General features: G+C 35.0%; 1 protein-coding gene across 11 annotated transcripts in view; it reads left to right on the top strand.

Moving 5' to 3' along the window:
- GRM8 (glutamate metabotropic receptor 8) overlaps window positions 1-13,194 on the top strand; it is an 845,179-nt gene that overhangs the window by 493,095 nt on the left and 338,890 nt on the right. For all 11 annotated transcript variants that reach the window (XM_055283870.2, XM_063642236.1, XM_055283871.2 and 8 more), the window contains one exon: window positions 10,740-10,940. In XM_055283870.2, coding sequence (XP_055139845.1) covers window positions 10,740-10,940 — 201 coding nt within the window. The remainder of the gene's footprint in view (window positions 1-10,739; window positions 10,941-13,194) is intronic.

The raw sequence follows: 13,194 nt of genomic DNA, 5'->3' as shown, positions 1-13,194 counted from the left end.
GCCTACTCCATTTGCTCTTTCCTCCTTCCTATTTGTTCTCTTGACTCAGTGATCTTTTAGAACTGGAAATCTGGTTATGTTACCTTTTGATGGCTTCCCTCTGCTTTTAGAAAGCAGACAGACTCCAGGTCATTTGCCTTGTCCCATAATCTGGCCCTGCCCCCATCAGTCCTCACCTGTGCCTCCCTCCTTCTTCCCCTGCTGCAGCCTCACTGGCTGAGCCTCAATCCTTTTACTCTTCTGCTGCCCCCATCAATGGGCTTTTGCCACTGCTGTCATCCTGTGCTCCCCTCTACTTCCCTTGCCCACCTAATTCACTCCCATTTATCTTTCAGATCGTAGTTGTAGTGTCACTGTATGACAGCAAGGAGTAGGTCAGTTTTTGTTTACCATTGTATCCTGCTCACTGCTTAGTATATCACACAAGCTTAGTGAATGATAATAATAAAGATAATAATATCATCTTATATAGTGCCTATTCTTTTCAACATTCTTCTGACTGCCTAATATATATACTAACTCATTTAATTATGACAACAACCCTATGGGGGAGATATTATTGTTATCCCCATTTTACAGATATGATGCATAGGAGGTTAAAGGGCTTACTCAAAGCCTCATAACTAGTAAATGGTGGTATCGAGATTTGAACCCAGGCAGATTGGAAGCAGGGTGGTTGGTCTCAATCACAGAACTAAATTACCTTTCTCATGCTTAGTAATTGAATATATGAATATATACTGAGTTTAACTTTCTGTTGTAATCTCTTTCATTTGTATAATTGAAAAAGTGTTGTATGTTATAGAAGATTAAGTATTTTATAGCCTCACATATCAAATAGTGATGTTCATTTATTTACTACATAAGGTGCCAGATGCCTTACATTATCTCATTTAATCCTCACAGCAGCCATTCAACATAGGTCATAAATTCCTATTTTATGAGTGAAGAATTCAGAGACTCGGAGGCAGAGCCTAAAATCTTAATCTGGTCTCAAAACCCACACTATTTTATATTTTTCCTTGTTGTGTAGAAGAGATAGGACTTAAATCTGGGCTTGCTAGGATGTGTAGAATTTAAATGAGAGAAAAATGTTGAGTATTAAAAATAGATATTTATAAATTATACCAGTTAATGAAAATAAATCATTTTATAAAGCTACAAAACATAAAATATTGAAGAATTAACTTAAAAAGAAATATGTGAGTGACATATCTTTATTAAGGATTCCTAAAGAAGATTTGAATAAATAGACTCTATGTTAGCAAATGGAGGCTTAGTATTGTAGCTATGTCTTTCATAATTAATTTTAAAAATTGATATGACTAATAAAAGTTCTAACTTTTTGAACTGGTTTAATTAGTTATAAAGACTATTAGACTAATCAGAAATTTTTAAAAAGAGTATGATAGAGTACAACATGAACCAATGGTATAACACAAACACATAATAATCATAAAAATGTAGCTTTGGCATATTAAGAGAAAAATGGCCTAGAGCAGAAAATCCAGAGAGGTGTTCAAGAATATATAAAAATTTGATATGTTAAAAGTAATGTTATATAAATTATTTGGGAAATTAATATACATGTAATAAATAACACTGGGAGAATTGGCTCACAATTTGGAAAATGTAAAAGTTATGATCCTTACCCCAAATATCACATTGAATATAACAAAAGAATTAATCGCAAAAATATTAATCTGTTGAATGATTAAAGATTAGATAAGAATCTTAATGAAAGATTAAGGACAAGATAAAAAAACCATGCTTTTCTATAATATAGGGAAATTCTCGTTATAGGTGACGTGAATATAGCATATTAAAAAGAGTGTATCACTTTCATGTTTAAAAATAAAGAGGCAAAGAGAGAAATGTTGTAAGACACCACACCAGTACACAAATGGTCATTAAGCTGGGAGGCTAATAGATGTTTTTTTTTTTATTTTCTTTCTACGCTTTTATTTTTCATATTTCTAGTATTAATATGCATTACTTTTGTAATTTAAAAAACGGACTATATTTTTAAAAGGTAAATCCTGAGCCAAGTCATGGGGTCTGAAATGACTGTAACATATTGGGGATGGGGGGAGAATTAGAAGTCCTATCTGCTGAAGTGGTAATTTCAAGGCCCAAATTTGAATTGTATGGGGAGGAGTGTCTTTAATATGCCTTAAAAAGAGAAACATTAACTATGATATATCAAATTTTATAAATTATTTTAAATCAAAATTTGTCTCTCATGTGTATGATCTAAGATAATTATGTAGAAAAATGCAAATAATTGAATTTAATCAAACAGGCTTTTCTTTGTTCAGGGACTTAGGGATATATCTATGAAATAATTTGCTTTTCTGAAAGTCTTTCTTTTAAACTGGTTGTTTTGCCTGAAGATACACTCTTAATCTTATTTGCCACTTACCTTAGGTTTTTCAGTGTTTTAGAAACCCTAGGGCATTGCATGGAAATTTTTAATACCTGAAGGGGACACCTGGCACCTGCCTGAAGCACTTTCTATTTCCTGCGGGGCACAAAGGAGAGATGTTATTGTGAGCTGATCTAGAGCTCTTCAGTGGTTGATTTACAAGTGTCTCCTCATGTGTCCTCAGGCAGCTAAGAGCCTTCAGTTCTTGCTGCTACATTTAAATTACAGAAGAAGTTAGAGAGCAGGTGATTTTCAGCAAAGGACCCTTGTCTTCTAATTTTCTCTGCTCTTTGTAAATAGACAAGGTAGTGGCTCAAATTACTTCATTAGTCCAATACATCTGTCTCTACAGGTCCTTGACAGAGCCAGCTGAAGAATCCACAAAGCAGAACCTTGGGTGTGAAATTCTCTTTTGAGTTTGATGTTATATTTTAAGAAAAATCATATAGAGGCATAGACTCAGACACACCACCTTCCAAGACTAAAATACTTTAGTCATTTTTATAAATATAAATGTATAAGCTTTATTAGTGTTGGTATTTATCACAAATGTCCAGTCCTTTTGCTTGGGAATTTCAGCCATTTTATGACAACTTTTCCATAAGTGGATGGCTGAAATTCACAAGAAGTTTTTTTTGTTTAACAGTTCAGAAAAATGCTTAAAATGTTATAGAAACTTTTTTCTTTTTTAAGTGTAGTTCAATATAAGTATTGGCATTTTCGTTAGTATTTGTTAATACTTATTGTCAGTATTTCTGTGAAAGTTTATATTTTATAATATTTTTTGACTCTGCTACACTGTTGTCTTTAAAGATTAACACAAGTGCATGAACACATTACACATAGAGAACCTGCATTTGCAGTTAATTTAAGAGACAGGCTAATCATTGGTCTGGTGGGTGTAAGTGAAAGGGGAGTTTGGAGAAGCAAAATATAAACCTGAACTGGAAGAATCAAAGGAAATTTCACAGAGGAGAAGGAATAGCAGTAATGGCAGAGGTTTTGAGTCATGTAGACCTGATTTTAAATTACCATTTACTGCCATTACTTTGCAATCTTGGGTAAATTATTTGACTTTTTGAATCTCAGTTCTTCTATTTGTAGAAGAGTAGTAGTAATAATTTAGAATTAAAGGGATACTATTTGTGAAGTGCTCTTATCATTTTAATTATTTGTATCCTGCCTCTTCCCTTTTACTTGTCTGACCTTATTTTCCATAATTGATTCATTTAGCCAGTGTATCAGAAAAAGAAGAGACCTAAAAACTTCTCTTTTTTGAGGAACCAGATCTGGTCAATGGCTCTAAGTCTAAGAATAATGGAAATGTGGTGACACAGTGAACCAAAACTCTGAATGCAGGAAAAAGTTAATCCAAGTTGACGTTTGGTATTTTTGTTAGTGCAGAATTTCCAGGTCTCAGCAGTAGCCCAGTTACCGTATACTTCATACTGTTTTGGAGAACTGGGTTTATTCCATCACACTTACTTGAAGATTACTTAAATAATCTTCAAGGGATCTTAGAGAGTATAAGGAGGAAGCAGTTAGAAATAAGAGAACATGCCTTAGAATCCAGAACTTCAGAGCTGGAGGGGCCCTGAGAGAGCATCTTGTTCAGTTCTCTAATTTTTGCCGAGAAGTAACCAAAAGCCAGAGAGATCATGTTTTGCCCAAGGCCACAAAGTTAATTGGTTGTGGTGTTAGAACTAGAATGCAAGTCTGGCTTCTCAGGCCATTGGTTTTACTGCAACACTGCATAAGGTGCTCTACTCCAACGTAGCTTCTTCGATTATGCCAGTGTTGCAAATAAATGATCAACCACGTTATTGGTATGTGATTACTCTGAACGTTTGGGCCTTTTATTCTTTTAATAATTAAACATCTATGTAAAGTCTATACTCTGTTAGAGGATATAATAAATAGCACAGAACATTAAAAATCAGTCCTTTTAATTGAGGTCTTGATGCCCTTAGGGAGATATCATTAACCAAATCTTCACCTGATTTTTCAAACTGTTCATGGTGCCAATTGTCTACTACCTAGCATCAGAACCCTGAGTTGTTCATTGCCTCCTGATCTTTACTGCCATATTTAATCAGATAGTTAGATTCTGTCAATTTGGCATCTAAAACATATTTTCTCTCATTCCTTTGTTTTCATTTCCCTGGGTCATCCTGTTTCCACTTTCTGCATAACCTGCCTCCCAACTTATCTCTACCTTCAACCTATGCTTGCTTCAATTGATTTTACACATTATTCTCAGCAGTAATTTTAAATATTGATCATAGTTCTCCATTTCAAGTGAACAATATTCAGTATTTAAGCCTAGTATTTAAGATGCTCTATAATCTAATCTAGGCTACATTTGGGAAGAAAATCATTAAATATTAACTAATTTGAGGTGACATCTCCCTGAGGCTTGGAAACATCTAGGCAAGGAATGAAGAGAGTGAGCAGCTGAATAAAGGCCTGCATTTGGAGATCTTATGTAATATTCAAGGACCTAAGAGTGGAGCAGAGAGATGGGTGGTGCAGCACATGAAGCTGGAGGGATGAGGAGCCCCATTACACAGGTCCCTAAGAGCAGCAATGCCAGCTGAAGGCCCAAGATAAGTGACATGGTTCAGGAAGGTGTTCAAGGCCACTCGCCTTCTAAGCTGTCCAGCTAGGACCTGGATCCAGATCTACCTGACTAATCCTCTCTCTCCCCTAGCCAGCTGCTTCTATCAGTCAGTTTGCCTTTCTGTCTCACCTCAGGGTTCATGTTTTCATCTGTCTTCAGTATGGGAGGTGCATACTTTCATGTGTGGATCCTAGTGCTCTGGAGATATTCCTGTATAATTGAACGTGCTTGTATTTCTACCTTATGTTCCCCCTATTGTATCCTGGAACCCAAATCAGTTTAAATTCAGTAAAAACAAAAACAAAAACAAAAAAAAACCTATTTGTCATCTTGATAGCGCTTACACTTTAGTGTGTGATGTGGTTCTTGGTATGGTTCTCATGGATTTAAAAGTCACCGCACTATACAGTAATAATGTATCTGTGTCACATTGGGAAAAGCACAATGTAAAGCATGACAGTCTTGTTCCTGGTTATCAATAGGCAGAGAAGCTCCTGTGAAATTCAGAATGACTTTGAAATCTGGGTCTAGATGCATGAATATATTTATTCATAGCAGGTTCACAAATTCCCTTCCTCCTCTTTGCCATTCTCTCCGCAGCAACTCCAAGAAACTGACTTAATTATTTCAAATAGTTGCTTCATAATTCAGAAAAATTCAGGGAGAAACTTTAAAAAATACTTCTTAATCTACAAATTTAGATTGTGGGATTATGTATACTCCAAGCTGAGATGGTTGTTAAAAAAAGGCAACCAATTGGATGTTTGATTTCCCTGGAATTAAGCAACTGGTATGACTTCCATTTGTTTTTTAACTTGAATTGACCAACTGCTTATTGGACCATCATTGCATTGATGTTAGAAGTTTTATATGCCTAATTTCAGGACAATTAAATTAGCCCTCTGACATTTTAACTTATAAAACTGAACTCTATCCTGAGAAATGGGAAATTCTTAGAAAGCAATGCTTTGCAACCACAATGCATCAAAGAGTCTGAAATTTCTCTTAGGCTCATCTTAGGAACTTACATTGTAACATATACAATGTTTTGCCAGCTTAAGCCAATTTGCCTTTTTTACTGAAAGGAACAAAACCCAAGAATATATACCACAAAGTGTGAAAGACTTTAACTAAAGTTATGTGTGATATTTTTTAGACCAATAAGAATTTATTATTTTCCAGGAACCTGAGATCCAGTCACAAGATTTAGATTTCATTAATGAAGATGTAAAACAATCTTCCCATACAATTTAGGAGGCTGACTTCCTCTCTTGCCATGCAAACACTTTGCTATATGTTGTTAATTTTAAGCTATACACTAAAACACGTCACAACTTTACAATCAGTGATATTTAAAATGGTTAGCTGACATACAGCCTTTGACAATATTTAGCACTTCATAGCAATACGTTAACACTAACTTTAGAAACTATAGCATAATGAAATTTTACAGCCAATTAGGTTGATGAGTCACTGTCAGCTTCCTAAACTCCTCTTTTAGACGAATGAGAGAATCAAATATGGGAAGTGAGGAGCAAATTCTAGCTGCTGTAAAATCTTAAGTGTCATCATGAGGTTGAAGTGTTAAGGAACAGAAAAATACATTGTCTAAACAGCCTGAAAAGAAATCAAATGATTCACTTTTAAGTTTAGAAATGGTAATAGTGTTCAGTCTTTCAGTTTGTCACCATATGCTTACATTGATTTATGGGGAGATTCTTACAGTGTTCATTGATTCACATGTGGCACCAGTTACTAGGCAGACTTCTGAACTCTTTAAAAGAACAAAAATGTACAAAGTTGAATATCTTTAATCAACAGTCAAAATAATTGGAGTTTATAACTAGAAAAGAAAATGAATAATTTGAATAGTAAAATTTTAAATATGTTTCTTTAATAAGATTATGTGTATATGATTGTTCATTTAGAGCTATTGTATATAAAGTTGAATTTTTAGTTTTATTTTTTGGTAGGGACAGGGTCTCACTCTGCTGCGCAGGCTGGTCTTGAACTCCTGACATCAAGCAATCCTCCCACCTCAGCCTTTCGAAATCTTGGGATTACAGCTGTGAGCTACCACACCAGGCTGTTTATTTTTTAAGAAATGCTGAGGAAGAGTGTATGTATTAAATTGGAGCATGTCGATTACAGTTTATCAGGAAATTATTGAATGCTGAGGAGTATCTTTATAAATTGACAGGGAAGTTGCACTGGCATTAAAATAAAGTGATAATATATTAAATATAATAAAATAATATATTAAATTGAGGTTGGACTGGCACTAAAATGATAATATATTAAATTAAGAACGTTTTAGGATAGAGTAAGTTTGAAACTATAAAACATTCACACATGTCTAGCTGTTACATGAATTCCATGGGTTGTAAAAAATTTCCAAATTCCTTAATGGTCTTGTAGTCATTGCTTCATTTGAAGCCATTTGGCTTAGGCATTTTCTGCCAGTTCTGTGTCCACTCTCCACCCTTCACCATCCTGCAGTAATGGAAACGTGGAAGTCCTCCCTTTTCTTTAAAGCCGACAGAATAAAAAATAATTAGATTAAAAACAAATAATATTTACAGAAGAGGTGTGTGAGGTGTGTGTGTGTGTGTGTGTGTGTGTATGTGTCTGCAGCAGAGTTGTTTACAGAGCAGCAATACAAACAACCTGGAATGTTAGATTTCCCCCTGCCATTATTGTACCTTAGGCTCAAGCCTTTCTCTGTGTTGCTGCATCCTCCTTTCCCTCCTCTCTATCTTTTTCTTCCTACTGCTTTCTATTTTCTGTTTCCACCCTCTCAGGAGGAACACATTCAATTCCTGCTTATTGGACCATCATTGCATTGATGTTAGAAGTTTTATATGCCTAATTTCAGGACAATTAAATTAGCCTTCTGACATTTTAACTGTATCCTGAGAAATGGGAAATTCTTTCTTATTTGCAGATCTTTCTTGTCTTTCTGGCTTCTACCCTTGTCATCAGCTCCAGGCCTCCGTGTGTGTCTAAGGACATGGTGGAAGCTTTGAAATGCGTAAATATTGGGAATTGTGTTCTTTGACTCTTCATCTAGTGAGAAAAGGGGAAGAATTTGATTAGATTTTCTTCAGGTTGTGCATATCATGAAAGAATTATTTTTATTTTCATACTTGAGTACCATAAAATTCTCTAAACAATAGATCTATAGTGGTATTTTTGAGGATTGCTGTACGGAAGAGCAGAAATTTCCTAAAGCTGGCCCACAGACTCAGCTGGTTGCACCAGAATCTCTTGGCGAGTTGTTGAAATGACAGATCCTTCATGTCCCAAGTAGGGAGATTCTGACCCAGCAAGTCTGGGGTGGTGCTGAGAAATCTGTACTTATGGAGAGAACCAAGTGTGGAAACAATTGCCCTAAACCTCACTGTCTTCATTTTCCGTTATCAAGTTCAGGGATGCAAAATAAATGAAACACAGGGATATCCATCCAGACCTAGCGACTGATCCTCAAAGTCGTTATTGGGTCTTCTCTCTGAAATTTCCTCATCACTTGCGTCTTTGTTCATAAGCAACCATCCTGATTTTCCTAGGGTTCTTCAGGTTTTGGTCCTAGGTCCTGAGAAGCCCCTCGGTCCTGGACTAACAAGAGGGGATAGTCACCAGACTAGAATCTGTAAGGAAATAATAGCATCTATTTGGTTGCTGTAACCATCCTTCAATATTTTTTTTATGAATGCTCTACTTTGTGGTTAAAGCCATGGGAGAGAAATTTTAGGCAGAAGGGGAAAGGGTTGTTTTCACAGGAAACTTGATGAGTGATTCTGGGAACAAGCAGTGTTGTCCTAAGACTCAGGAGACAAAAGTATAACCTAGAGATAGGGAGAGAGCATAGTCCCCATGTCTTGTGGATCTTAGCTTAGATCATGCAGCTAAAGTAGGTTGAAGGAGACAATATACCTTTTGAGAAGTAGTCTTCTCTGACTGTTTGTGCTCACAAACTTGCAAAACTTTCAGTAGGATATTTTAGGGAATCCCCTGCAGAGATAGCCTCGTTTTACATATATTGTTTGATATGGAAGCAGCAGACTACATAGAGATATGGTAGGCCATTGGAAATATGGGACGATAGCAGTTAGACAGCAAGAAAGGTTTAGAAAACTAATTTTCCAAAAGCTAACTTCCAAAATGAATTAAACTAATTATTATAAATTGATCTAATGTTCTGGACTCTGTAGCCAACATTTTATAGTCCAATTTATATTTCTAGACTGTAGAAATTTTAGTAGTTGACAAAATTGACAATGAGCAGATTCTGAGGTTGGGGGTGAAGAAACTCAGCCTTGGAGAATGAAAAGTTGAGACGTGAGAAAATCAGGAAACCCATGCCAAACAGGGAGGAGCAGAATTCAGCATCGTGATGGACCACAGAGACCAGAATACCAACCAAGAGCATCTAAAAGAACAGAGTATCACAAGTGATTAAGACCAGAGGAAAAACAAAAACAATAATTGGATGAATAAAAATAAAACTGACCACTATTTTTGTTTAGAAAAAAAAAAACACTAGTTTTTCAGAGTGTAAATATCCAAATATAAACCACTTTAATTCAACTCTCTAAATAAATAGGTTATATGCATTGGTGTTTAGAAAACAAATACTTGTTGAATTTAAATACAATTTATTCAAGGTTAGTAACATCCATGGAAAGTTTAAAATACTTGCTTTTGTCTAAGTGTTACCAGTTGTGTAAGGGCTGGTGAGGGATGTAGAAGTAATAGGAGATCATTTTTTGTTCCCTTAATAAACTCTTGATGTCCCTTTCATAATTTTTTCTTGCATGCCCAAAATTCTTGCCATCTACCAAATTTTTCTTGGGCTTGCAGTCTGAGATCTATGAATGCTTCCCAAACCTGCTCTGTGTACCCCATGTAGTTATAATCTCCATGAGTCTCAGTTTCCTTGCTTTCAAAATGATAATGTTGGATCATAGTTGATCTCTCATTTATATTTCATTTAAAATATATTTCTATTCCATATTAAATTATAAACACCAACCTAAAAGTAATCTCCAGTGCCAATTATCAGCCCCAAACACAGGTACATTTATTCTGAGTGACATTCATTTTGAGGTATCTACATCTTTTTAATAGAAATTCTAAATAGAAAATTGAGTTCAAAAAGAAAATAAATTGAATGATTATTATAAAGATAACCAGGGTCACTTAAGGGAGTATTGTCATATCATAGTTACAAAAATGCTCCCAAATAGAGCACGTTCAAAATTAGAACTGATTTGATAGGTGGTGAAAGACCTTACTTTGGGCCACTAATTAAATGACACTCCTGGAGCTGAGATAGATGGCAAGAATGACACACTACACATTTTACTTAAAAGATCAAGCCACTACCAAAATGTTATGTAATTGCTAGAATGCACAATATAATAGGACTCAATAAGGTGGAAATAAAGATAATGAAACTATACATCTTTTATTTACTTTATATCGTTTTGTTGCTAATGAAATAGTTTTACTCTTTCCAAATAAACTCAATATCCAGTTTAAAAACCTGACTCAGTAAGTATAGAATTAATCAGAAGTGAAATCAAATAGTTGTGTCTCATTAAGTGTTCCCCAAATGATGGAAATCTTAGCTCTAATGCCGTCTTTTATTGGAATCTAACATCAACTGATGGTTTTAACTTTTTTATTTTGCAGGGCTGGAGCGAATTGCTCGGGATTCATCTTACGAACAGGAAGGAAAGGTCCAATTTGTAATTGATGCAGTATATTCCATGGCTTACGCCCTGCACAATATGCACAAAGATCTCTGCCCTGGATACATTGGCCTTTGTCCACGAATGAGTACCATTGATGGGAAAGAGCTACTTGGTTATATTCGGGCTGTAAATTTTAATGGTAAGTTACAACGTGTGTGTGCGTCTAAATACATTAAAAGCAACAGGGTGTGTTTTTCCTCCTATATATAGAAGATACCCAGGCAGAGTGGAAAACACAGGATTAGAAGCAGTTCTCTTCTTTGATCAGAAGTGTGAGTTTTTCCACCTGCTTTTAAATCTCAAACATTTTTTATGCTACCATTAATCTATGTGTGAAGGAAGCAAAAGTTTAAAATAAGCCTCTATCAATCAAAATGTTCTACTTAAATATCACTATTGAAGAGATCACTTAGAAGGCTTATTTGAAACCACTGACATTAGATTTCTTTGAAAATATTTTGTTCATGCCGTTATTAGAGAAGAGATTGTAGACATTTTGTTTTGAAACTGATTTTAAACTTTTGAAACAGTAAGTTGACTTGAAGAAAATGGATGATTTGGAGTTGCTATATATTTATAGTCAATGAGTGTTAAGTGTCTATGTTTTCTGTTTCCTTATATTTTTCTCAATGACTCAGTCCTTTGGAAGCAAAGGGATGCACACAATGTAGACAGGATTTTTATACTGTAAAAGCAGAAATGTTTCTGTGACTGCCACAAGAAACTGATACAGAATATACTGGATTCACAGTATTTGATTGAGAATAGCCCAACTGCCTGTCTAAAGTGATGGAATTATTGAATGCTGCTGTTCTTTCATGAGAGTTGCAATGGTTGTTGCCCATGACTTTGATCATTATTTTCAAATGAAATGATAGAATGCTCTGAGCTGTCTAATACTTTTGGTTTGGCTTTAATCCATGCAATGGACACGTCTTGAGACACACAGAGCACTGCACCGTCTATCATAACACACTCCAGTGACCTCAGCTGCCAGCGTTTCTCAGAAAAGCACAAGGTCATCTTCAATTTAGAATTCAAGTGGAAACTTCTTCTTTGTTTTTTTTTTTTTTTTTTTTTTTTGCATTTTTTGCATTTTTCCTTTAAAGGCAACCTAAGACAGAATTTGGTTTAAATTCAACACACATTGTCTGTGGCAGAATATTTGTGAAACATTACATAACATTAATCTTTTTGTTGGGAATATGAACACTAACAGGAGTTTGAAAATAATTTTTATGCAATTATGAAATTGATCAAAAGAGGAATATTGCAATACAAGGTTGTTTACCATAACCTGAGGTTGGGGAACACTTCCTTTGTCTTGTATTGCTAGTTAAGAGGTGGGAAGAATAACGCAGATAAGTGAAATTTCCATAGAACTGAAGCTCACCTCCAGAAGACAGGGAAGTCTTTTAAAGAAGCACCAAAGAAAGCATTTTAAAGGCAAATTACTAGTTTGTCTTTCATCTTAACGATAGATCAAAACCTAACCCTTCCTTGATGACGTCAATTATTATAATTATTATACCATCCTGTAATATAATGATACTATTAAAGACTTAAAGAATATCTTAATGTAATGGGTATTAAAAGGATTTGCCTCTAGACTCCAATAATCTTTGAGTTCTATCCACTTTTTATAATTTTTTTTTTTTTACATTATCAAAGTGTTGCTGTGCTTCTTTTTAGGACAGGTGCTGATGATACTTTACTGGGGAAAATAGACAAAACATTCATGGCACTTAGAGTTTCCTGGAGAACTTAGGTATTAAATAAGCACACAAAAATATAATTATGTAACCTGCAATGAGTGCTGAAAAGGGAGGTATTCTGGATTTAGAGTTTATAATAGTGGACATTTCCCTGATATAGGGATTTAGGAACAGATGAAATCTGAAGAGAGTAGGTGTCTGAGGTAAGGGTAGAGCAATAGGCCGGGCCATGTAGACCATGTGAGGTCTTATAGGCCATTATTAAGGTTTGTTCTTCATCTCGAAAGCAACAAGAACCTATTGGAGCATAATAGAACTGTGTCTGATATAAGGCTGCGTATATCTCAGATGAGGGTTATGGAAAATAAATAAATCTTAGTATATGAACTTAAAAGACAATCTCTTTGAGCTCTTTGGAGATTGATTTTGCTGGGCTTGAGTCTTGATTGTATTCCAGTAACTGATAATACATGATAAGAGACCTGAAGATAAGCAAATGAACATAGAATACATAATTCTGTTGATTTTCAGTAATTTCCAGGATATTCATCACATTTTAATTTTATTATTGACTTACGTATTCATGTTCATTCTGTTTATGATAAAAATGACACACAAAGCTGTTCAAATAAAAGAGCACCATCAAAACTACTAAAGGAGGAAGAAACAAATACGGTA

This window comes from Symphalangus syndactylus, chromosome 6 (genome assembly GCF_028878055.3).
Source record: "Symphalangus syndactylus isolate Jambi chromosome 6, NHGRI_mSymSyn1-v2.1_pri, whole genome shotgun sequence".
NCBI lineage: Eukaryota > Metazoa > Chordata > Mammalia > Primates > Hylobatidae > Symphalangus > Symphalangus syndactylus.
This window is presented reverse-complemented; position numbering and strand designations above follow the sequence as displayed.